Source organism: Dermacentor silvarum, chromosome 11 (assembly GCF_013339745.2).
Source record: "Dermacentor silvarum isolate Dsil-2018 chromosome 11, BIME_Dsil_1.4, whole genome shotgun sequence".
NCBI classification, from domain to species: domain Eukaryota; kingdom Metazoa; phylum Arthropoda; class Arachnida; order Ixodida; family Ixodidae; genus Dermacentor; species Dermacentor silvarum.
The window spans coordinates 64835048-64859404 of record NC_051164.1 but is presented as its reverse complement, the minus strand read 5'-3'; the positions used below and the strand labels follow the sequence as shown (position 1 = coordinate 64859404).

Below are 24357 nucleotides of genomic sequence, written 5' to 3'. Positions count from 1 at the left end.
CTAGCGACCCGTTGGACGAGTTGCGCGAGGCGAACCACTTTCGTTTTGTGGTCGCCAGGTGGACCGGACTCCGGAGAGTTGTTTGCTCGAGCCGGCTGTGGGGGGGGGTAGAGATAGAGGCCTTTCTTGTCAGCCTTGCGTGTATGGGAGCCAAGGGCACGGGTTCGACATTTTTTTGCGGGCGTCACACGGCGCGCCGTTCCGCGTTCCTTTTTGCGAAAGGCAGATCGATCGGCGAGAACCAAAGGTCGCCCACTCGCGTTGAAGGTTCGAGCGTTGCAGGTTTCGTGAGACGGCCGCGCGCTTGGTTTAAAGCCGCTCATGTATTTCCTCCCATAAAAAAAAAATCGTTGTTTTTCTTGAATGCAAATTAATATTCACTATGACTTGGAGGCCTTGGTCCTGCAGTGGACATAAAGTAGGATGATGATGACTTGGAGGGAGCGCTGTGAACAGCAACGCGAATGCGTTGTAGATACAAAGCGTTGTTCCATTGCATTTCTCGATTATTTCGTGTATGCAGCGAACCCTCGTACAAGGAGATCATCGGAACAGGAAGTTGAGTTCGTTATAAGCGGCATTTCGTTAAAAGGAAGGGTGGCTCTTAGAGGAGCGCGCGGAAGGTCCAGAGGCTCGTAAAACGTATGTACGATCGTGGAGGAATGAAACGCTAACAAGTTAGTGCTGATTGTGGTGGATATATATTCGTTCCGCTTTGTTGAAGGCCGCGTGAAGTGTGCATGATTTTGGCTGTTGCGCCATCATCGGGGAGGCGACACGATAAACAGGGGTGCATAATCGCACTCTCGTTTTGTTATTCGTATGCGAGGTGTTCTACTTCATATTTTTTTTTTTGCGGTGTTTCATTTATGCTCGAGATATTGAATGCGTTGAAAACAAAGTTACATTCGATAGGGGCGACACGAAAGCGGCTAGATTCTGATAGTGATACTCATCAGGAGCTGCCTATCGTCTCTCGTGATCGCGTGATGCAGTCGCCACGTGGCGGAGTGACGTGTGCAGCGCTCTTTCAGGTTGACACGGACAAAAAGAGAAAAAAAAAAAAAAAAAAACGCCGTTTCATCGTGTGTGCTGCCCAGATCTGTGTCGTTCGAGATTGACGGATTCGTACTGTAAGCGGAGTCTGGCGCCATTCAACTCCGAAATATCCAGGCGTAAAGAGCATGCATTGCAGTCGCGGATAGAGTCGAGAGTTTCACGAAATGGTCGAAAACAAAGCAGACGGCGACCACGATGAAGAAATTATTTATAAAAAAATACCTTGCCAACTATATATAGACTCCCGCGCGGGAGCCGAAACGTCAAGTTTTTTTTTTTATAGCAATTTCGTGATCTTGGTCGGCCTCTTTTATTTTTTCAACGTTCGAATAAAGTGACATTTCGGATAAAGTGGTTTCGCTATAACGAGCTAGGGTTTCTTATTAAAACGTTGCGTATGCGTTCCAATAATTCCGCACCCGCCATGGTTGCTTAGTGGCGTGGTGTTGGGCTGCTAAGCACGAGGTCGAGGGATCGAATCCCGGCCACGGCGGCCGCATTTCGATGGGGGCGAAAGGCGAAGAACACCCGTGCTACTTAGATTTAGGTGCACTTTAAAGAACCTCAGGTGGTCCAAGTTATTTCGCAGTCGCCCGCTATGGCGTGCCTCATAATCAGGTTGTGGTTTTGGCACGTCAAACCCCATAATTTAATCTTTTCCCCAACAATTCCGTATAATTACGGAAATTTTACGGAATTTATACGGAATCCATGTAGATTCCGTAAGAATTATACGGAAACGTACAGAACGTTTCAGTATGGTTTGCAGTCCTGGTAGTAACGACTCACCCTATGGTCTCGTTCAGCTTAGCCGGGCATTCACTCCGTACGCCTCGATTATGTGACCCGCATAGTTTGCGTAATTTAAACCAGCTGCCCGCCGCTGTGCCTATGGAGAGCACAACTGCTGCTTCGTTGTATCGACGGATGCGGGCGCCAATCGCAAGCGATCGGGCACGGTTGATTCCTATGGGCTGGAAGAACGCCGAGATGGGAGTTCCAGGAAATGCGGTTTCAGTGGCAGCTATATATCAACGGTGGGGCGCGTTTCGATATGCAAATCTAAACCCCTTCAGTAGCGCTGTGTATGCATAAATAATTGTGCACGCCCCAAGATAGTTAATCGAAAGCAAAAACACCGGTGAAAACATTTAAAACCTGTTGTGAATGAACCTGTCGCTGCAAGTTTGAATAAGACATCGTGAAGTGTTTCAGTATAAAACGAGTTTGAAAGTAGACGGCTGGGCGTTTTCACTCGGTTCCAGTACGCTGTCGTGTGTAGCTGGCTCACTTCTTTCATCGGTTTTCGCAATGTTTCACGTTATACGTACTTTTTCAAGTGGATATAAATGGGTATTTTGCTGGTGTACCAGACGTGAAGTATAGTCGATGCTCTCGTATCTGGCGCTCCTGATGAGAGTTCTCGCATATGGAGTTCGCATTCTCCAAATTTGACAGAACTCGCAGGAGAATCAAACATTCTTAATTAATTCGTTCTTCGGCTGGACGCTTTTCTGTGATTCTGAAGTTACAAGAAAATTTAATTTTAATTAGCAGAATTAATAGGGTGCCTGAAGGGGCTAAGCTAAGTGCACTAAAGTCTCGGCGCTCAAATTCTGCACTAAATATGACTGTGGACGCCAGCATCCGGTCGCGTATAGGTGCACGGGGCACAGTATCTCTCTCTCTCTCTCTCTCTCTCTCTCTCTCTATATATATATATATATATATATATATATATATATATTGTTTCTGGGGTTCTAGTTGTAAAACATAAATACCCCAGAAAGTGGATGGGAAAACGGTTCCGCGGTAGCTCAATGGTGAGAGCATCGCACGCGTAATGCGAAGACGTGGGTTCGTTCCCCACCTGCGGACAGTTGTTTTTTCATCCGTTTTCATTTTCCATTAATTTATCATTTCTTTAATTCAAGTAGTGAAGTACAAGTAATTTCCCCTATGTTGTTCTTGGTGTCATTGGTTGTTGGCTGATTATGTGATTAATAAAAATCGGGCCCCTCGGTTCCCTTTCTTCTCGTTCATTATATATATATATATATATATATATATATATATATATATATATATATATATATACCGTCTGACTGGCAGTCGGGCAAAGAAGTGTCCGTCTTGTGATCACGGCATCGTATATCATCCAGCAGTATAGTGTTCACCGAGATCAGTGCCGCCATGTCCTCCGCGTAAAAACAATAACCAAAGCATGCATGTATACGTAGCTCAAGTGCAGGCATCGGGATATTTGTCGAGACGAAATCGAATTCCAATCAACCTTTCAGCTCGATACACTATCCTATGACAGCTGCATTAATCATCTGGCATACTCGTAGTATCTAAAGGCCAAACTACATGTATACGTTTGCCGCACCTCGCGAGGAATGGCGGTTTGGACGAAGCTGCAAGTGGCGGTTTGAACCTCTTTCTTCCACTTGGTTCACCATTTTCGCCTTGGTATAGATAACGTTTCGTATCTCTGTGAGGCATCTAGAGCATCAATATTTGTCTGGCGAATATATCTGCTCGCGATGTCTCGCACCATCTGCGCATGCGTAATATAGGCGCACCGGCAAGCGTGTAGTTTGGCCAGTAATAGCGTACGCAAAAAGAGCCGAGGAAAGAATGCAGTGCATTTTTTTATTGACGTTCGCGAGAACTTGCACGGTCAGTCAAGACGGCACGAAGAATGGTCTCAGTGGTAGGGCGGAAGTCAGCTGGCATCAGGAGCCTGCTATACAGGCAGGGTGTTTCACGTAACTTGAGTCAAACTTAAAAAAAAATAAAAATGCAAATGCCACGTAGCTGACAGAACCAAGGTAATGTTGTTAGCCGTCGCTTGGAGATACTCAGAATTTTTTTTTGCATTCCGCCTAATTACATAATTACGGATTATTTATTAATCAACTTCTCAATTGTTAGATGAAAATTGATAAAAATTAGATGAAAAGTGTCAATGATAAAATTGTAGAGCATCATGAGAAACTCCCGATACAGCTTCGTATTGCTCAATACGGGCTACGTAAAAGTGTATTTTTCCAGCGTGCGAATGCACGCAAAATTTACTAATTTCATGACATCAACTTGTCGTGTGTCGTCCTCTGCCTGTATTTCCATTCCCTTCGCACCGATTCTCTGCAACTTTCTATAATATAGACCGACGGTCTGTTCCGCGCGTCACTTGGCCTGCCCAACTCTGTACTGCTCTTAATGCCAACTAGAATATCAGCTACGCACGTTTGCTCTTTATGATCCACAACACTGTCTCGCTGTCTCCTAACGATACGCGACCTTTCGCTCCATCATTCTCGTTCCTTGGCTTCGTGTCAAGCTTATTTGTATGTGACAAGTGCTGGCAATTCCTTTTTCATGACGTATAACTGCTTGTCGCTTGCTTAGTTCCATTTTCGAGAGGTTTCCTATATACTCGTCGATGGAAGTGGTCGAGTGACATAACTGAAGAATATATAACTATATATATATATATATATATATATATATATATATATATATATATATATATATATATAGCTCTGCTGAACCGGCGGTACCTGTTACCTTAAAACAAATCCCTGTACTCACTGGAGAGCAGTCACTCCTGCTAAACATGAGTTTCCTGCATTTCCTTATTATAGCGCACGGAGACAAGGAGTATGGTTTACCTCCGATGTAACCTTTTAAAACTAAAATGATTTCCGGAAATTGAAGCATGATGTCTCGATTGGTGACGGCGTTTTCGACACTCAAATCACGAAAGCGAGATATGTATTATAAATACGAAATATTAAAATTTTTAATGCCAGCACGCCCGCATACCATATGGGCGACGGCATGTCAGGCGATAACCGCGCCCGTCCTTTTTTTTGAGCCCCCTCCGGGCCCTCCCTCCCTCCCATAATTGAGTTCTCAAGCGCGACGCAGAATCGCCGTCGGGGATGGCGCTCGCCCCAAAAGCTCCTTAGCGCAGCTGCGCTAAGCGCCACGCTCCAAAACTCGTTCCTACGCGCGGTGTCAAACGGGTTCTCGACCTCTCCTCTCTCTCACGCCGCTCATATGTATCTCGGCAAACAATCAGAGCGGCGCTACAACAATCGGCCGATTACGCAACGACGCCGGCGTTTTATATACTATAACGACCCCGCCGCCGCGCGATACATAACGAGGAGGCGGCGGCGGCACCATCAAGCGCGGTACGCCGTGTTCGAGCCGACACGACGCCGCATAACGGGTCTTGCCCGACGCCCTCTCCCTCTGCTTTCATTTGCCTCGTGTGTTTCTTCCTGTGTTCTTTGCTGCTTCTTTACTTTCCTCTGGACAGAGGGCTGCTTGTTACTCCTTCCTTCTTCCTAGGTCTGCCACTGACACTAACCGTATACCCCCTCCGCTGTCCCTTTCCCAGGGCCCGTCCGTTCTCGCTAATGTATTGTTGCGTCTTGTGTGGGGGATTGCGCGAGAAAGTCGCTCGACTTGCCTCGTGCGCTGCCTTCTCGTTGAGTGGACAACCTTGTAAGGTGGGGGAGGGGGGGGGGGGAGACGTGCACATTGCGTTCTTTTGAGTCCTTCTTTCTTTTGTGTGTGGTTCGTTTGGGAGCACGAATTCCTCGCCCTCATCTGCGGGACAGTTGAAACCCACTTTCCCTGGTCGGCACCATATCGCGTAAGGAAGAGAAATCGAGAGAAAAAAAAAAGTAATAACGAAAACGGTAAAGAGCGTGTGACCACTGAGAACAGGCGGGGAAGGAGATGGAGGGTGGGGGAGGGAGGTGACAGCGGTTGAAAGTCGTGGAGGGTTGTCGGACTCCTTTGCCTCCTCGCCCTCCTAGCCGCCGCCCCCCTCCTCTTCCTAGACTTTCTCGTTCCCGAAGTCGGTCAAGCGAGATTTTTGTCTTGTCGTTCACCGTCCGCTGCTCTCTACCGCGTCTGCTCGCCTTGCACGGTGAGAGTTAGAGGAGAGGTGTCGTTCCGCGGCTTGTGGTGTATGCCCCCCCTCCTCTTCCCGCTCTCTCGATTCCACTACTGCACGGTGTCGCATCGTCGTCTTCGCGGCTTGTATCCCCCTCCTTGATTTCCTCTCAACGCCGAAAGCCTTCTCTCCCTCCTTTCGTATCTCACCTCACCGCTCACCTAACAGCACCACCACCACCCTTCCACTCGGCGTCGTCGTCGAAGCATCGCCGTCCTCGCGTACACAAGCACTCTGCCAGCGGGAGCTAGCGGCGCGAACGCTACACTGCTCCTCATAGTGCCTTCTTCGCGCCTCCCCCCCTCACCGAAGACGTCCCGAGTTATCTCTCCTCACCGTGATATTGCCGAATCGGCAAAGTGCTTGCGACGCACAGCTGGTGGTGCTCCTGTTGCTTTCGTGGCGAAGACCCCGCGTTCCCCCCAGGCACTGTCATCTCATCCTAGTGCGGTGACGTGCGACAAGCGCCCGCGACGAGTCCCGTCCGCTCGACCCGATCAACCGGTGGTGGTGGTGTGCCTTACTTGGCAGGAGGAGAAAGTTGCGCACGCAGTTGTTTTGCCCCCGTTTGAGCGAAGACCGGAGGTTATAACACGGCGGCCCGAGCCATGACGTCCCCGGCAGTTGCCAACGGAACTCGGTGAGCCTTGTTGTTCTCCGCTAACCGCGCATTACCCTTGCCACAAGTCATGAGAAACACAACGGAATTGCAGTGTTCGTTGAGCCTGCGATTCAGTAGCCGCGTTGTCATGGCGAAAACTGCATCTCGACAAAAAGACAGTAGAATGGCAGCATAATTTCAATGCTCAGTGAGCCTAACATTCAGTGGCTGCCTTGACTTCTAAAAAATTGTCCACGGTATTTCATTGCGTCTCGACAGAAATGAACGGAAACGCAACATGATTTCAATGACCGGCGAGCATGTTCTCCACAACCCCGCAGCCCTTGCAAAAGTCATGCACGATATTCAGTTGCATATTAACAGAGTAAATTGCAGGCAACAAGAACTCTGTAGGAACGCTGCGGAATTTCAGTGGCAACTTTTGTATAAAGTAGGCTTTACGAACGACAACTAAGGCGTAGTGGGTTTCTGTGTGGGTTGCTTTTATTCTATTGCGTAATACTGGGCAGTAAAGAACGCTGGGCAGTACGCAAAGAGGGGTCTCAGCGAGTCCTGGCTAACTTCAGCGTCGCACCCATAAAAAAAGCATTGTGTTTCTATCGACTTTCTCGTGTCTTTCAAATTGAGTTTCTGTTGAGATGAAATTGAATTCAGAATAAGGTCTAGCCTCTCCATTTCCATGGTACGTCGCCTGAAGGAGGTATCAAGTTCGGCTGCCTGACAAATGGTAATGTAGGATAACCCGAAGAAGGAAGATGTGTTCTACGGCGGCCCGAATAAACAATCTTGAAAATGTAGATCACGTACGCGCGATGACTTGTTTGGCTCTCAAGCTCAAACTCGTGTTTCGCTCCATGAGCAGGGCTTAAATGACGTGCAGTCTTTGTCAAAAGTTCAGAGTCCACTGCTCGAGTGACAATAACTGTTCCCCAGACCTTTGTTGGGAGCACAGCTGGCCTTCCGAGCACAATCAGCAATTTCTCTCAAGTTGCGGAGATCTTGGGCGTTAAAGTCGCATGGCGGCTCCGGTACGGAGGCTTTACGACAGTTCGGGTGATCCGCGAGTCGCTGTCTCAACTTACGACACAATATTTTCACCCACCGGAAATAGGGATGAGCTCACCTTTCGCTTGTCGCTTTCAGAAATCATTATGGAGATACTATTGTATTTCTATTTACTTTCTGTTGTTTCCAATAGGATGTCTGTTGAGATGCCAATTGAATGTGGTGGACTTTTTCTGTAGGGGGTAAATAGCGTTTGCGCGCCGCTCGCCTAACACAGCCAAGATGAGCCCTTTACAAATTGCTTACGGCGGTGACGTCGTTAGAGGACTGTCTTCAGGGTCGGGTTAATGATAAGGCGACACTTAACTCATCGTGGAGCTTCGCATGTGAAGCTTCCATAGTGAGCCACATTTAGTCCGGTCTCCCTTTTCCTTATTAAACAGGCACTGGTTAGAGCGGACAAACATGAACGGCACAGGACGGGCGCTGGTCCTTACCCTTCCCTTCAGACTTTCCCAAAATAGGCCTTGGTCAATCATTTAAATAAATTATTCTCTCTCTGGCAGCGGTCCAGTTGGAGCGAAGCTGGATATGGAATTGAGGAGTAGGGGTGTTTTTTTTTTGTCGCTCTCTTTTCTCACGGGGGCACCAGCCTTAGACTTTTCAGCATATATGTCGAAGTACGTCACAGCTAAAACAAGGTGTGAGAATAAATGGCGCGCGCCGCTTAGCAACTTTGGTATAGCAATGCGATAGCAATTACGCGCTTGTTAGTCCGCGATCAGAAGTGGGCGGCGTACAGCCGTCCGCAAAATATTTCTGAACACGGAAGTCGCGTGGAAAATAAAAATTTCGATGCGGCTTCGATCGCCACTGCACGAACTTGGCATTGTAAGACTCCCAACGCGGGAGTCTTACAGGAAAGTACATCCGTCATGCCTTTTCGATTCGAAGGCGACCTCATCGACGGCGACGAAATTTTGTTTATTCCCGGATATCGCGCTCCCAGAAACTTTCGAAGCCGGGGACACCTTGGATATAACGAACCCGGTTAAAGCGAATTCTTCTCTACATCGAACGCGCGAAACTTGCTGACCGATACTTGCTCAAAAATAACTCCCTCATAATGAACTGCACATTCATTTGCAAACTGAACGAAAAATTTATAGAAGGCAACAAAACTAAATAGAAATACGTAATTTCTATAGCAACTTCTGTAAGGGCGTTCGCTGCCAGGCAACAAAGCCGCTTGTATGCCGCGAATGCAGAATACAAAGGTGTTATTTTTTGTGATGCTCAGGCACAGGCAAAAAATGACTGCCTACTATTCGTAATGTCGTTTTCACGACACCGCTTATCTACATCAGTGTACTTATATGGCAAATAAACTTCTCTCTATCTCTCCTTCGTTTCTAGATTGGCGAGAACAGACCCGTATGAAACGAACGCACCACAACAGTGTCGAAAAGTTTGCTTTAAGTTCGTTATAGGCGAGTTTCGGTATATTACCTGATCTATCGAACTACTACTAGCGCGTAAGACTGAACGTCATAATCAGGTTCGACTGTGTTGTAGATTCGGTATTCCTGTTTTTCCGAGCGTTAAAGAAGCCCGCGAATACACGCAAAGTGCCTCGAGCGGTCAGTCGCGCGGCAATCTTGCGTGTATTCGCGGGCTTCTTTGGCGCTCGGAAAAACACCTTTACGAAGCACGTATTGAGCAACGAAAAGCTGTAGCGGGGGTTTCTCGTGTTGCTCTACAATTTTCTCATTGACGCTTTTCATCTGATTATAGTATTGAGAAGTTGAATAAATAATTAAGACTGATTATGTAATTAGGCGGAATGCAAATAATCTGAGTATCTCCAAGGGAAAGAAACAGCATTATATCGGTTCTGTCCAGTACGTGGGATTTGCATATTAAAAAAAATATTGGCGCATGATAGTTAAGACACCCTGTTTACGCTCTTCTAAGTTCTACCTTCCCCTCTCCACCTCTACCACGTGACCGGCTTTCCACACTTCGTATACACGCACACTTTTTCCCGCGCGTTGGCACTCCTAATGCTAACGCATTAAAAAAATAGGTTACCTACTCTGACACCGACCTACCCGCCTATGACCTCGCCAATTCTGTTCAGTGCAGTAAAGGCTTATAGCAAGCTAGAATCACGTGGCACGACGTACGAGCGCCTCTTTAACTAATGTAATGCAATGAGGCGATTTGGCGTTGAACGGTTGTGCGAGAAGAAACACAAAATTGTTTGCTGATGCTGTGACCTTTGCATAAAGACTTTTGCTCCCGACGGTTCCAACTATAGTCCAAACAGCGAACTCTTTTGAAGCCCGGTTCTCGCTTTTTTTGATTGGCTGTCTGCCCCGTTAAAATAATGCGTGACATTTAATTGAATCCCAACATACATTATATTGAATGAAATAGCAAGAAGTCAACAGAAACACAACGTAATATTGATGATCGCTTTTGTAATGGCTGACGGGAGCCCCAACTTTTGCAGCACGACTGCGCGGTTTTCTTTTACGAGAATGAACAACCCAAGGCGTGCTGTGCTGTTCTAGAAGCTGTAACATTCCGCCACGTCCACCGTTTAATCCACCCGCATACCTTTGCTCGACATTTGCACAGGCATGCGAACGGTAGCAGCGCTAATAATGCCTATCGTCCTTGGCGCGCGCGTCTTTTAAACGCATACCTCGCATTGCGAACGTCGTTAACGTCGGGCGTTGCCCTCGCCGAGACTTATCGCTGATCGCGTCGCGCGAATAAAGCTCGTACGTCGCCGCGGCGCCGACGTCGGCAGCTGGCATTTACAAGGCTGGCGGTCGTCCGTGTAGCAGCGCTATATATACTGTGTATAGCTTGCAACGCAATGCAAACTTCGCTATTTCGCAGCGACGCCTGTCAAGTGGAGTTCGACAACTGTTTTGCGTGCGACGGCGTGGTCGATATCAAATGTAAATGCGACGTGTTATCGGAGCCCTCCTAATTTGCTTTGCAACGTTAATGATCATTGTCTATACAATAAAACCCTCTTTCGTGCGCAGAACTTCGCACGTGTTCGAGCTACAGACGAACCCGGATATATCGAACTCGAAGGGGATCGCGAAATAGTTCGATATATCGGTAATTCGATATATAAAATAAATAATAATAATTGCGAGCGGATTTTACAGTTGCTCGATATACACAATTCGTTATATCCGGGTTCGATATATCCGGGTGCGACTGTATTTCATTGTATCCAGTGCTTACATTCTTTTTTGCCCTGCGAATAGTAGAAGCGGGCGCCAATATCTGCTTTAATTTATTAATAATAATAATGAAACACAATTATCAAGGAATACCAAATAAAAGTTACCTTGGGTGTATCTCATTCACTCGTTTCTTTGTTTTTTGTTTTTAACGGTAATCCGTAAATTTTGCTTCTCACGTTGGATCATCTCGGCTCCACGTTGGAGGTCATGCTATGAGTTTGTACGGCTCAAACCGTGAAATGTTGACGGTGTGTTGCTGCAGTGCGGGGGCCCGCTGCTGCTGCATTCTCGTTGATGTTAATTGTTGAAGTGCTGCCGAGTTCGAGCGAAGCCGTGAACCAGCAAACAGACCTTTAGTATATACTTCCCAACGGTGTGAGAACTCGCGTATGCAGCGTCGCTATCTTTGGTGTATCAGTTGTTAGATTGGCATATACATCTGTGAAGGATTTTTTTTCTTGTACTTGTTGGTTGAACATGCAGTTCTGACCTAAGGGAGTGCGACCACTTCTTTTTTTTTTTTTCGGCAACTGACAGTCACGTGTTTAACTCGGGCGTCCGGTGTTAAGCTTGATGTAGGCTGCAGATTTAAACGCTTATGTATCACTGAGTGGCAACTTAACCGTTTCCTTACCATGGAAAATAAATGCATCCCCCCGGTCCTTTTTTGAAGCTTTAGCGATAATTTTTTTATGCGACATTACGGCTCAATAACATATGCTGCGTATTAGTAAAACGCTGTATGCAAATTTTCCGTTCTCATTATTCCATTCAAGACTCTGCCGCCCTCGACTGCGTTCGCCCGTGCTGTTACTGATAGACCACCTGTTATCTGCTCTGCGGATTACCTAACCTATAGCTCCTCTGAGTTTCGACTGGTCTGGCTCTCATGCTTGATCCCTCCGGTCTCTGAAACGCTACGTTGGTCGTCATTTGTGATCATCTTGAACGTAAGGGACATGTGTCGTTATCATGTGTCATTAACCTTATTTGATGATTATGTGTGGTGATGATGTGGTGCACAAGGGCCACACATGGCCTAATAGCGCCATGCAAGTGGTGATGGGGCTTCGATGGACTGTCAGTGAGATGGAAAGACGAATTGCAATAGGTAGGTGCAGCGTGGCCGTAAAAGGGCCTGCAGATTAGTCGCTGTAAAATGCGTAAATACATTAACATTGTATTAAATCAATGAGAGTGAGGTGTGCTGTGAGTGTAGAATGTATGTTTATAGAGCCATGATATACTATGAAGAGTTAGTGTCAGTAGCACTACTGCGGTACTGCCTCACGGGTGTCCTTAAACGCAAGAACCCCGATGCATGTTCTCTACAAAACCACCATCGCGGCAGCACCCTCTGGTGAGAGGACGCGCGTTACGATACTCTTGGCTGATCATGCATTATTAACCTTATTTATATATACAGTCGACTCCCGTTAACTCGGCCTTGGTTAATTCGACTTCTCGCCTAATTCGAACGGCGCACGAAAGTCCTGGCGAGAAACCATACATTGCCATGGAAGGAAAATTTGCCACCGCTTGTTAATTCGAACTTTCGGATAATTCGACCGACATCGTTCCGGCTCCCTCGGTTGTCTGCTATGCTAGCTACTCGATGCGCGACCCGATGTAGAACCAGACGACCGAGACAGTCGGGGCGAGTGCTGAAACGTCACGTGACCACCTTCTGCGTCATGGCACACGTAAAACGGTATGGAAGCTGGTTCGCATAAAAGCTCACGCAGTAAATTATTCAGGGCGGTCGGGTTGCCAGTATTTATTTATTCGGGGCCATCTCGAAAGTGGTGCTAGTCTTAGGATTTCGGTGACGAAGACATGACTTCATTACTCCTTGGCTTCAATTTCGCAACTACAGTTGCATTTGCCCTAAAATTAGTAGTTGAAAAGTTAATTCGCATGCTTTAGGTAAATAGCAAAATTAAATTTTCTTGCTGTTAATTTCCGCCTAGCCACGTATAGCCTATCCGCAAAACGATATGCAGGGATCAAGATATGGCAGCCCCCCCCCCCCCCCTTTTTTTTTTTTTTAGTGTTCCGCATATAAAGAAATATATGACATAAAGCATGTGCTATGTGACTGTCCCCTGTACACGGACGATTGACAGCAGCTTTCTCTATTATGCTCTTGCCCGCCTTGACAGCCAACCGTTGTGGGAGGACGTTATATTGTGCCCTGTGCGTGTCTGTAAATCTGGTTTTCAGGCCATCAGGGCCTTGCATGACTTTTTAAAAAATGTACCGGTCTCGTCTGTAGGCTAGTGAGCAGGCGGACTTGTCCGCTGTGCGTTTTGCCTCTTCCTTCTGTCGTAATCGTCACCGATCTCGTTTCCATTCCCCCTGCGCAGAATAACTGCCTAGAGTAATGTACCTCAGATTAACCTCCCTTGCATTTTAACGCGATTCTAGCGTACTAAGCCTACTTCCCGCCACTTTTGCGGTCTGTATATCGTGCTTCTTTAGTGGCGACTTCGTGTGGCAAAGTACATATGACGATAGCAGCGACAGCCGACACTAAAACTGCATGAAAATACCCTTTAATAATATTGGCTCTCAAACCTCTTATGTCGCGTACTTCGGTGCGCACCCAGAATTAATACGCAGGTTCCAACACTCGCCGCGGTGGCTCAGTCAGCTAAGGCGTTGCGCCGCTGAGCACGAGGTCGCGGGATCGAATCCCGGCCGCGGCTGCCGCATTTCGATGGAGGCGAAACACAAAAACGCCCGCGTGCTTGCGTTGTATAGTGCACGTTAAGGAAACCCAGGTGGTCAAAATTAATCCGGAGTCCTCCACTACGACGTGGCTCATAATCGGAACTGGGTTTGGCACGTAAAACGCCAGAAAGGTTCGAAAATCGGGTTGACCGAGCCCGACGGGAACGCGCTTGCGCAAAACTCTCTTCGGGCGGGTGTAGAACAGGGACAAGGGCGCCTAGCCAGCAGCGTCAAGCCTGGACCGCCGAGGCGTTCGAGCAGGGTTTCCGGTTCCCGCAGACATCTATCTGCAACAGCTCTATTTTATTTATGTACAGTGCACACTGTAGCGCCGAAGCATTATAGCAGAGAAGGCCCTTATCGCTACATGGGGATGAAGTTTTAAACATGAATGAGTTGTCCTCGTCCTGATACCGTTCCCGTTGCCGGCGTATGTAAGAAAGCGCCGACGGCTCAGTGGTTCCGGCAAGTGCGCATTTTACATGCTTCACGTTATGCGCGCGGGCTGGGTCAACCTATGCTGCATGCAGTCGTGATGGCTCGAGGCTCGCTCAACGCGATCATGTACCATGTATAACATTTACCATGCATGGTACGTGTTTGAATAAACTCGACAGACCGATTCCAGACCGACAGGTCGACTCGGCCTGCTTCTGTCTCGTTCATGTAATACGTGACTGCGCTACCGGGATTGGATACAACTTGTCGTATAAAGGGTTGCTGCGCGATGCGTATCCACCGCGGTATATAATACATAGCCAGCTCGCAAATTTTGAACGACTGACGTCAGCTTTCTCGCACCTTGCAGGGCGCTGCACATATCTACAGAGGCAATGTTGAACCCCACTATATAGTTTTTTTAATGCAAAGGGTCGATCGCTTGCGCAACTTTCGCGCAATCCCTTCGCGGATTTCCGTGTTTTTCGGGCCTCGATCGCTGCGCTCGCTCGTGATTGGATGGATGCGCAATCGATGCGTATGCGTACGCGTCCGCTACAGCGCCTTCTATAAATAGGAGAATGACATGCAATGTGTATGATACGGAGGTTCCCGAAGTGGCAAGCGGAAGTAAAAAAAGAAAGAAAAAAGGAATGCATAAAAAAAGGAGGCGTCTGCTTACGTCATGTCGTCTTCGTCCTCGGCGAATTCTGAGAGCGGTAACGACGCTGCATCGTCGCTGTCGTCCGTCGAGTCCCGCTGCATGCTTTTTCGGCCCACGGACGAGGAAGAGGCGGGGAGAGGGAAGTCCTCGACAAGTACGCGGACGGCGATCCCGTTATCCACTCGTTCCGCTAGGGCTAATACATTATTATTGCACGGCTGTATAATGTAACGCTTTTCTTTTCTTTTTTCCTTCCTTATCTCTCTCTCTCTCACTCTGCGTTGTTAACTTTTAACGACTCCGCGAGGACTGCCGCTTTTGCCAACTGTCTGGGATCCGTCTTTGCACAACCCTGTCGTTGCTGGCTGCAGTGAGCGGGCTTCGCGAACGCCTCCGCCGGCTCGCAGTATACGGCGGCGCAGTTGGGGGGGAGCGCGGCGGTGCGACAGTTGCGTGCAGTTAGTGCAGTGAACGCGGCGTCCGCGCGTTTTTCGGTCCCAATGTTCGCGCTCTTCCGCGCCGGAATGCAGTACCGCGGTGTTTGCAAACGTTCAAGTCCACTTTCGGGTTTTGAATAGTTAGCTTAGCTTTAGCGTAACGGCATTAGTGGGTTTGCACCTTTCGATTTCACGGGGGACAGAAAATGTGCAGCTCCCGGGGGATGTCTCTCAAAATGCGCGTGGCAGAGCAACGGCGGAGCGATCTGACTCGTTGACTCCTCCGCGGCGAAATGTAGTCCCCCCACGCTCTGCGAAGAGTGAAAAAGCCCGCTCGTAGCCATATTCTCGAGAGGTCAAGTCCGTAATATCAAAACGCGTGACTCTTCGAGAAGAGCTGTGTTTAACTACGTTCGAGTGCCTCGAAAAGACGGAATTTTTGCGCGGACTTTCGGTTTCGCGTTTGCACCGGCGCGGAGTGATACAGCATTTCTTGCTCCCTCGTAATGAATGGCGCGAGCGCGGCTTCGATCCGCGCTGCACGCAACTGTATAAATCACCGTCTGTCAAGGCGCCCGCTTGCGCGCGCGCGCGTGTATTATGTCTTTGACGCGTCTCGGGTTCGCTGCCGGGACACCTGTGGCGCCAATTCTACGGAGCCTTCTCCTCCTCATCCGGGTTTCTACGATCTCCGCGTGTATGTGTTTGTGTTTGTTTTGTGCTTGCTTGCGTGACGCGACCGGAGCGCGCCGTCCTTTGGTAGCCGAGCCGCGCCGCGCAGACGCGCCTCCTTCTTCCTGTTTAATTCGAGACGGCGCGTCGTTCGTTTGTTCGTTTCACTTGGCCGCCATTCGAGGTTGTCGCGCGAGGTGAATGGGGCCGTACGTGGTACGGGCGCGCGCACTTGAACTTGTCGCTGGTTGCGATGACGACTTCTGCGGCGACGGCGTAGAGTTTCCTGCAACAGTCACTAGAGCAAAATCTGGCGCTTCGATCGTTCGTCTACGATAGCTGCGTTTACGTGAACCTGATAGGAGCGTGTAGAGTCGGAAGTCGGGGAAAGCGGACAGCCCGACTCGACAAGCGTTTACACGAACCAACGACCCGAACCGTCGCTAATATGGGTCGGGCTGGGTCAGCCCGACTAGACACTCGGTCAACCCGACCTGCTAACGTTTGCATGAGCACGACAGGGTCAGAACGAATGGCATACCGAATATGGATTTGTCTACGTTAGGTTAGGTTTCGTATCTGGCGGCGCAGACACGGACGAGCGCCGTGTTTCTTCTTGTGCCGTCTGTTTGGCGCTTTAGTACTTCAGTTCATCTCAAACCTTGGAATGTGTTTTCATGTCCCTTCCCGTCATTCGAATGGAAAGTAACATCACAGAAAAGGATTAACCTGGATATCAGCAGCGCAGCGGAGGCTCTATTTCAGCGAAAGTTTTCAGCCGTTGCTCGCTTATGGCATAGGACGTTCTTGTGGCGTTATTTGTTGTGATTTAGTCGCCTTTATTTGCCTAAATTTAAAGCAGTCGTCATGACACCTGGTCTTTAAGTTACCCAGCGAAGGTTCAAGAAGAGGTGGGCCATCTGGAGACCGCAGTGTGTTCGTGTTGCGGATCTTCCTAATTTAAAGCTATTGTTTTGCTGCCAGCGTTTTCCTAAGCGCATGAAGCCATAGGACTCTGTGCGCATGCGTAATCACTTGGCATTGTGGCACTGACATCGCAGTATTTTATCGAATGTGATCAATTTGCAAAGTCACGAAGCCGTTTGAAAAGCCAGAAAGACGTATACTTTATATGTAGGCCAATCCGGTTACTGTATACCCCATCAGTCTAGTGCTGATGGAACCCTCAATGCTTGCAGTTCTCGTATAAATGCTAGTCGCGGAGTTTCTTATTATGTAGCGAGTGTTTGTACTGTAGGATACTTATGTATTAAATCGTGGGTACTAACGTCCCGAAACTGCACAGCGGTTTACGAGGGAGTCCATGGACTCCTCCGGAATAGTTTTGAACACCCGTTGTTGCTTTTATCAGAATACTGATAATGTATTCGTCAAGAACTCTAATTCCGAGGTAATAGATTGGTTATTGGAAGGGTAACCTGCCGTGGTTGCTTAGTGGTTATGGTGTGTGGCTGCTAAGCACGAGGTCGCGGGATCGAATCCCGGCCACGGCGGCCGCATTTCGATGGAGGCGAAATGCAGAAAAACATCCGTGTACTTATAGATTTAGGTGCACATTAAAGAACCCCCTTATGCCGAAATTAATCCGGAGTTCCCCACTACGGCGTGCCTCATAATCAGATGGTGGTTTTGGAACGTAAAACCCCGCAATTTTTTTTTATTGGAAGGGAAAATTATCACAAAAAAAAAAGTATCCCTTTTTAATTTCCGCGCCAGTACGTGTATACGTCAGCTTGACGTCACCCTTGTGGCAAATTGCAACTTCCTAAGTTCAGTCTTCGCCTCTTTTACGGTGTATATAGTCCACTATTACAAAAAAAAATAATAATAAAGAAATTAGCTAGGTCCTAGCAGACGGCGTCGAAAATCCATGACGTCAAGACGAGCTCTGGTGCGGGAATTTCAACGCGGTGGCGGCATCAGTCTTGCTTTTTTTCTTTCTTTTTTTTTCTTTTTGTTTTCCGTATTTTCTGTCTTATACCAAGCGTCTTCTCGTTATTGTGGAAGGGTGATTTACAAACACAGCTGAATTAATTTTCCTTTAGGAATTTAATTAGGAATTTAGGAATTTTTAGGTTCAATGGAATTGTGCATTGAACGTGCAGCCAAAGCAAGGTGTACGAGTGTTCTGTTTCCCCCCCCCCCTTTTTTTTTTTTTTTCTGATTCATTAATTCCTCTCCCCATCGGATGTGGCCGCGATCGACCTCGGGTTCAGCATCGCAACGCTACCATAGCGGGTTTTTCTATGGGAAACGCTGACTCCGGGCTGCAGCGCAATGTCCCGCGCGGCGTATAGTCACCCGCCGAGGACGTTGTTCTTTCTTCGGGCCTCCGCACATTATTATTATTAACACACGCGCGCGCGTGGTGGCCTCACAGCTATAGTCGCGGGATGATGCCTTCTGTATGTTTTATGCGCGTCCTGGTTTTGCATGAACGAATGCGTGGGGCGTCGAATGATAAAGAAAGGTCGTGGCATGGACGCGATAGATAAGCGACGCTCTTTATTGCTGCTTGCCGAGTCTTTAATGTGCGCGCGCGCGGGTGAATGGCGTGACATTTCCTCCCGATCTCGTATCTGCTTTCTCACATCCGCTGACCTTGAATGTGTTTTCGCGCCGGGCTTCGCGTCTATTTGCGTCATTTGAGTGGAGCATATATACGGCTATAGAAAAAAAAAAATCAAACAGGGCTTTCAGTAGCTTAGCACGGAGGCTCTATTTTGGCGAACGTTGTCGGTCGTCTCGTTAACCTGGTGGCATTTCCTTACGGGAGTGATTTTGTAAGGTTTGTCGACTCTTGCACTCTTTTGGGGTGTATCTTTCTCCCCACAACGACAGTGTAGCAGTCGTCATATTGCGCGCGTTTCCTTTCTTTTTAACGCTTCGTCCGGGTCGTTAACGCCGTGCGCGTCATCAAAAACGAAGAGACGTAATTGTAGGAAGGTGGAGGCTTGTGAAGTGTAGCTGCTGACCTTACAAGTCCCCTTTATCCACACGTTGGCTTCGGCGACATTACTTGTTCTGCCACGGCTATATAATCACTTCATGCGCGTTATCAACGTTACGTAGAGAACTCTTGACCGCAAATTAGCGTGCGCCTAGTTTTCAAAAAAAAAAAAAAAAAAAAACGCAAGCAAGACAGATGACGCTTAGTGTGACGGCCTGGAGGATGTGAAACATCTTTAAGAGTGAACGCTTAGGAGTGCATGTGTCCTGTCACCCGTAACATTTTGTGTCCGACTGTGCACTTTTCTTTGTCATTTCTCGTGGAAGGGTATAGAAATTCGGCCTTGTTGGGGCGACATACTGCAATTAAGCGAAGCGCAAAGAAATGTGACAGAAAGTAGGGTATACTGTAGAACACATGCGCTTGTGTTGTATACCTCCTTCCATCTGTGTTAATAATATTATCTTTTTTCTTTTTGTATTTCACTTTCAGTTTCCGCACCAAACTTCCCCTCAAGCGAACGTTATCCTACCCCCGTTATCATATATATATATATATATATATATATATATATATATATATATTCCAATTACCCCTGTCTTGCGCTAGCTAATTCCACCTTGCGCCTGCAAATTTTCTAACTTCATCACCCCACCTCGTTTTCTGCCGTCCTCGACTGCGCTTCCCTTCTCTATATATATATATATATATATATATATATATATATATATATATATATATATACCGGGTGTATGTAGGAGAACCGGGTTTATTTGCCACATTTGCACAGTGGTTCGTCCTCGACAGCTATAGCTAGAGCTGGCGAATCTCGACGACATATGTGTGCGCGGATCGCATGTGGAATGCGGTTGACATCGCGTATATGTATGTATACCCACCTCTTCGGCCTTATACCAACCAGCTGCTCGAGAGATAGGAAGCAAGAAAAAAAAAAAAAAAAACAGTGAACGAGGAGAGCTTGTGTCGTGTCTGGAGCTGCTGCCGGCGTCCCGACAGACGTGGAAGAACCAGTTTTTCCCCCCCCCCTTCTTGATCTCGTCAAGGCGAGTTTCTCACGCAGCCAAGAAAGTGCCGCCGCTCCGTGTAGCGTGCATGAATAATCTCCTCGATCGGGCCACACAGCTCGTTATGCATGTGGCACGCGCAGGCAGCGAAACGAACGGAGGCCTCGCGGCAGACGAGAGAGAGAGAGAGAGAGAGAGGGAACGTGGAGAGGAGGAAACAACGGCATGTTTCTTTTGCGCTTTGTCGGCGCCCCGGACTAGAGCTGATATGTGGGCGTCTCGATCGCGCGGCGCTTGTGAAATGCCACGCATAGATGCACCCCGGCTGTGCCGGCGATACTGCGTTTCGCGGTGAATGCGCGGGCAGTTCGTTATAACGCGATGACCGATATATCGACAGGCGTCGTGACTGCCTTTCTCACGGCTTATCCGTCGGTTGTAGGGGGTATGCGGATCAGGCTTTTCTATATTATGCGGCTTTGTATAAGCTGATACGACCCGCCGAGCCGCTGAGCTAACTGCTTCGCCCGCGTGTCTGCGCGTAATTCGTTATAACGAAATGACCGATAGACGAAAGGGGTCGTGACTGTATACCCTCTCGCAACTTGTCCGTGGGGTCGCAAGCGGTCTCACGGAGATGCAGAGCGGGCTTTTGATTATACGGCTTGTAAAGTCGTACGCCCACTGAGCCATATAAGCTAACTGCCTTGCGCGTGTCGACGAGGAATTCGTTATAACGAAATTACTGGTTATAGCGAAAGGCATCGTGACTACCTTCTCCCGGCTGTCCATGAGTCGGACGTGGTCGGAGGGCGATGCTTTTGTTGACTGTAATATGTGGCTTGTAAGTGGCTACGCACGCCGAGCCGGTGCGCCGACTGCATTGCTCTTGTCTGCGGGTAATTCGTTATAGCGCGATGACCGATATTATATAGTGAAAGGCGTCGTGACTACCTTGTCCCGGCTTATCCACGGCGGCAAATGGCCGCAGGGAGTGCAAAGCATATATTCGCTTATACGGCTTGTATAGAGTGCTGCGCCCGCTGAGCCTGCGCTCACGAGTGAATTCCGCGTGTGTGCAGGTGATTCGCTATAACGATATTGTCTGTGTAGCGAAAGGCGTCGCGACTCTATACCGTCTCACGGCTGCTGTGCACGCCTCCCAAACGTCTTTGATGAATTGCCTTATTTGAGCGATTGCTTGATTGCGTCTAATCTTCGTGGAAACTGGAACGAGACGATCCGCGGTGTTTTAGAATGGCCGGAACCGTCCGGCTTCGCCGTCTTTAGAGTCCCTGTAATGTGGGTGCGAACGTAGGGGGCATGTGTCATTTTCAGCGAGAAGACGCACAGCGTTTGGCAGTCTTTGTTGCCAAGCATACGAGGTTTTTGTTGGCCTTGTATTGACGTAGCACGTCTGCGAAATGATGATCGCCGCTGTAGCTGAAATTATTGAAGCATCTCAAGGGGTATGGTGTAGAATATATGGGTTCGGTCCCCATGCACCTACGGCAAGGTCTTCTTTTTGCCCGGTTGCGTTTACCTTTACCCTAATTATTCCTACGTTTCAATTAGATCGACGTAGCAATCAATTTACCCTGTGCTTTCATCGCCTGTTTCTCTAGTCTTCAATTTCTCCGGATGCGGTTTATTTCTACGTTTTTCTAACTCCTAGTTCAGCGCAATAGAATGCGATGTAATCCCTGTTTATCGGAAAGCTATTAACTTGTCCCAAACAAAGCGCCATCAAAATTGACGACGTCGCCGAAGGCTATATAGCGGGGGGAAATAGGAACTTCAGGATATAGTGCTACGCATGTACGTGTATAAGTACAGCGATGTCGGCGTGTGTGCAGCGTCGTCTGTCGGGCATACACGCGGCAACTCGTAACTTGCCCTTCTACGCATACACCCGTGATCATAAGCGTACGGACCACAGGTTGGCCGAAAAACTTTAATTGATTCGTATTTCAGACGCACAAACTGAAACAGGACGCGAGTGTACTTGGAATTGAAGTTCGCAGAGGTCAAGTTTGGACTGCAGTCCCCTATATCTAGTTACTTAGTATTATTAGTATAGTATCGCTAAGAGGAGTACAGTGGCTCAGTCGCGCAGAGAAGCCGACTTGAAGAGAGCTCTCTTTCTCAGCTCATCGCCATGCGTTCAACGCCACAACCACGCCATCTGTGAAGCCGGTACGCTGTTCTAACGGCACCAAAACGATCTTATCAGCGAGGACATTACGCCTAGCTACCTTGAAAGGCCGTCGTCCTTTTTCTACGCGACACGAGAGGGGAAAAGAGAGAGAGAGAGAAAAAAGAAAGCGCCTTGCGGGCGTGGTCAACTCTTGGATTATCGCATCCGGACATTTAGGATTACTGATTACCTCAATGAGGTCTTTCGTTGACGTTTTATTTTTTTAACTTTGTAGCATATATAGTCTTGCGAGTTTTTGCTTTCTCCACGGTAGTCCGCCGCGAGCAATTCGTAAGCTTGTGTATTCTGTAAGCCGTGTCCGGTAGTGGGCCGTGGCCATGCGCCCGCGTTTCCTTCGGGCTATAGCCCCACGTGGGTTGTAACGTTTCTGTCAACATTCCCAATTTTCCGTTACGAATTTTATCCTGTTCTGCGATTTTACGAACGTTGCGTGGAGTTGTGCGAAAAAAAAAAAAAAAAACTGTTCGCGAGGGAGTTCTCAAGGTGTTGAAGAATGGGGCTGGCGCAAAGTTAAAAAAAAGAAAAGAAATACACGCAGAAAAAGAAATTGCTAATGGTACCTCAGCGCTGCCACAAGGCCGCGCTATAGATGCCAAATACCCAGAATGGTACTTGCTCCGAGCAAATTTATTCGGACAGGTTCCTGAAGCAGGCCGAATTTCCGTGTGTGCTGCGATTGAATGTGAATCGTCGGTAATAAAGCGCGTTATATGTACCCAACAAAAGGTATGCGCCAAAAAAAGAAAAAAAAAAGAAAAGAAAAGACGGGAAGACGGCAATTCTGCGTGCTGTTACTACACCGTTCGTCGTGTCTTGCAGTATTCTTACGAATTTAAGTGTTCGCAGGTTGCCAGGTGGGTGTGACTAAAGACGATGATTTGGAGGGGCGGTCCTGATACCATTGTGTACTCTCAAGGTTCATTTTCCCCGTGATTTGTAACGCGGGCAGATCCTGCAGTTCCTTTTTTCTTTTATTATCTGTCTTCTTCGATTGTTTAATTAACGGGACTAACGGCAATTATTTTTTTAGACGTACTGGGAGTTTGCAATCGATCAATCCTGCCTGTACGGCTAGTCAAAAATAACCGAATCGAACTAACCAAACCAAGGCTGCGCGTGGCTCACGCACAAGTACTTAGTCCATTCCTCGCTCAGCGCAGAGCCCCGTCAAAGACAGGCAGATAAAGCCTGTCGTTGACAAGCTGCCTGCTCACTGAGGCTTGCTTCAGAATTGACTCTTTTCATATTTATTTGCCTCGGCATTACGCAGGCCTTCTCGGTTTCACAGATCATCGTCGGATCGAAAGAGCCCGCTATGTACACATGCAATCTGTTGCGTTTTTTTCTCGTGATTTTCTCGTGATTTTCTCGTGATTCTTCTTGCTCTCGTTCCTTTTCCTGCTCGCGTCGACGCTGTGATCGTCCGTCTCTGTTCTTTTTTTTTATGCGGAAGCGGTGTGTGCGTGTGCTTGCAGAGCTGGCTCGCACGCCTGCGCGCGGACACCGGTCTGCCTTGGTCCCAAATTGCCGAGGTCTCGCGATGCAAGCAAGCGCAGACAAGCTCAGCCGGAGAAAAGCAGGTTTAACCGGCGCGCTCTCGGGTCTTTGCGTCGTGATCCGGCGTGCCGGAAAGAAAGAAGCTGGCTTTCGCTCGCTTCTCTTTTATGACGCGAGCTTTCCGACTTTTCTCGTTTCGTTTATCTCGTCACTTTTGTTTTTCTCGCTCCCCGCTTTTCCTCCCCCCGTTTTTCCTTTCCTTCACGCGCGGTGTGGTTCCGGCTCGGCGTATAATAAACGAGCACGTCCGAGTCGCGCACGCGCGATATGCGGGCCACTGTGTCCCATATCTCTGTCTCGCTTCGAAACTGCAGTGGACGGAGCAGTTCGTGCCCTGAGAAAGGGGAGACGGTTGCCTCCGGGAACGTGGAGCGTGACGTTGATGCGCCGCCGTTGCTGCCTCTGCGTGCCCACGTTAGCGCGATGGAGTTTTGAGCACGGGCCCGTGATCCGTCGAAAGGACGACAAAACGTGTCGTTCGTTCACTCACTCACTCACTCACTCAGAGAGAGAGAGAGAGAGAGAGAGGCAGAAAGCCCTTTGTAAAACGATTGAAGCGATTGAAGTGGGCTTCACCTTACAACGCCGCTTACTGTGGAGAAGCCAGCTTCGCCGAAACTCCGTCTTTCACCACGCTCCCCGCTTTTAAATATTTCATTGTTATAGCAATCATATCGACACTTCGGGCGAACTTCTTGCCGTCTGC

General features: G+C 48.3%; 2 protein-coding genes and 1 non-coding gene across 6 annotated transcripts in view; 2 read left to right on the top strand and 1 right to left on the bottom strand.

The window, feature by feature from the left end:
* Positions 1–15077, bottom strand: part of LOC119434131 (cell cycle control protein 50A) — a 46904-nt gene extending 31827 nt beyond the window's left edge. Inside the window, exon 1 of the mRNA XM_037701455.2 lies at positions 14790–15077. Within this exon, the coding sequence (XP_037557383.1) occupies positions 14790–14872 (83 nt within the window). The 5' untranslated portion in view covers positions 14873–15077. The remainder of the gene's footprint in view (positions 1–14789) is intronic.
* LOC119434130 (UDP-N-acetylhexosamine pyrophosphorylase) overlaps positions 1–24357 on the top strand; it is a 77578-nt gene that overhangs the window by 19120 nt on the left and 34101 nt on the right. Inside the window, exon 1 of one of the 4 annotated variants that reach the window (XM_049658657.1) lies at positions 6415–6677. The exons of the other annotated variants lie outside the window; for them this stretch is intronic. Coding sequence (XP_049514614.1) covers positions 6646–6677 — 32 coding nt within the window. The 5' untranslated portion in view covers positions 6415–6645. Of the gene's footprint in view, positions 1–6414; positions 6678–24357 lie in introns of those variants that run through there. 4 annotated transcript variants of the gene reach the window in all.
* On the top strand, positions 2866–2937 carry Trnat-cgu (transfer RNA threonine (anticodon CGU)). The gene has a single exon. It is a non-coding gene; the product is annotated as a tRNA-Thr (tRNA).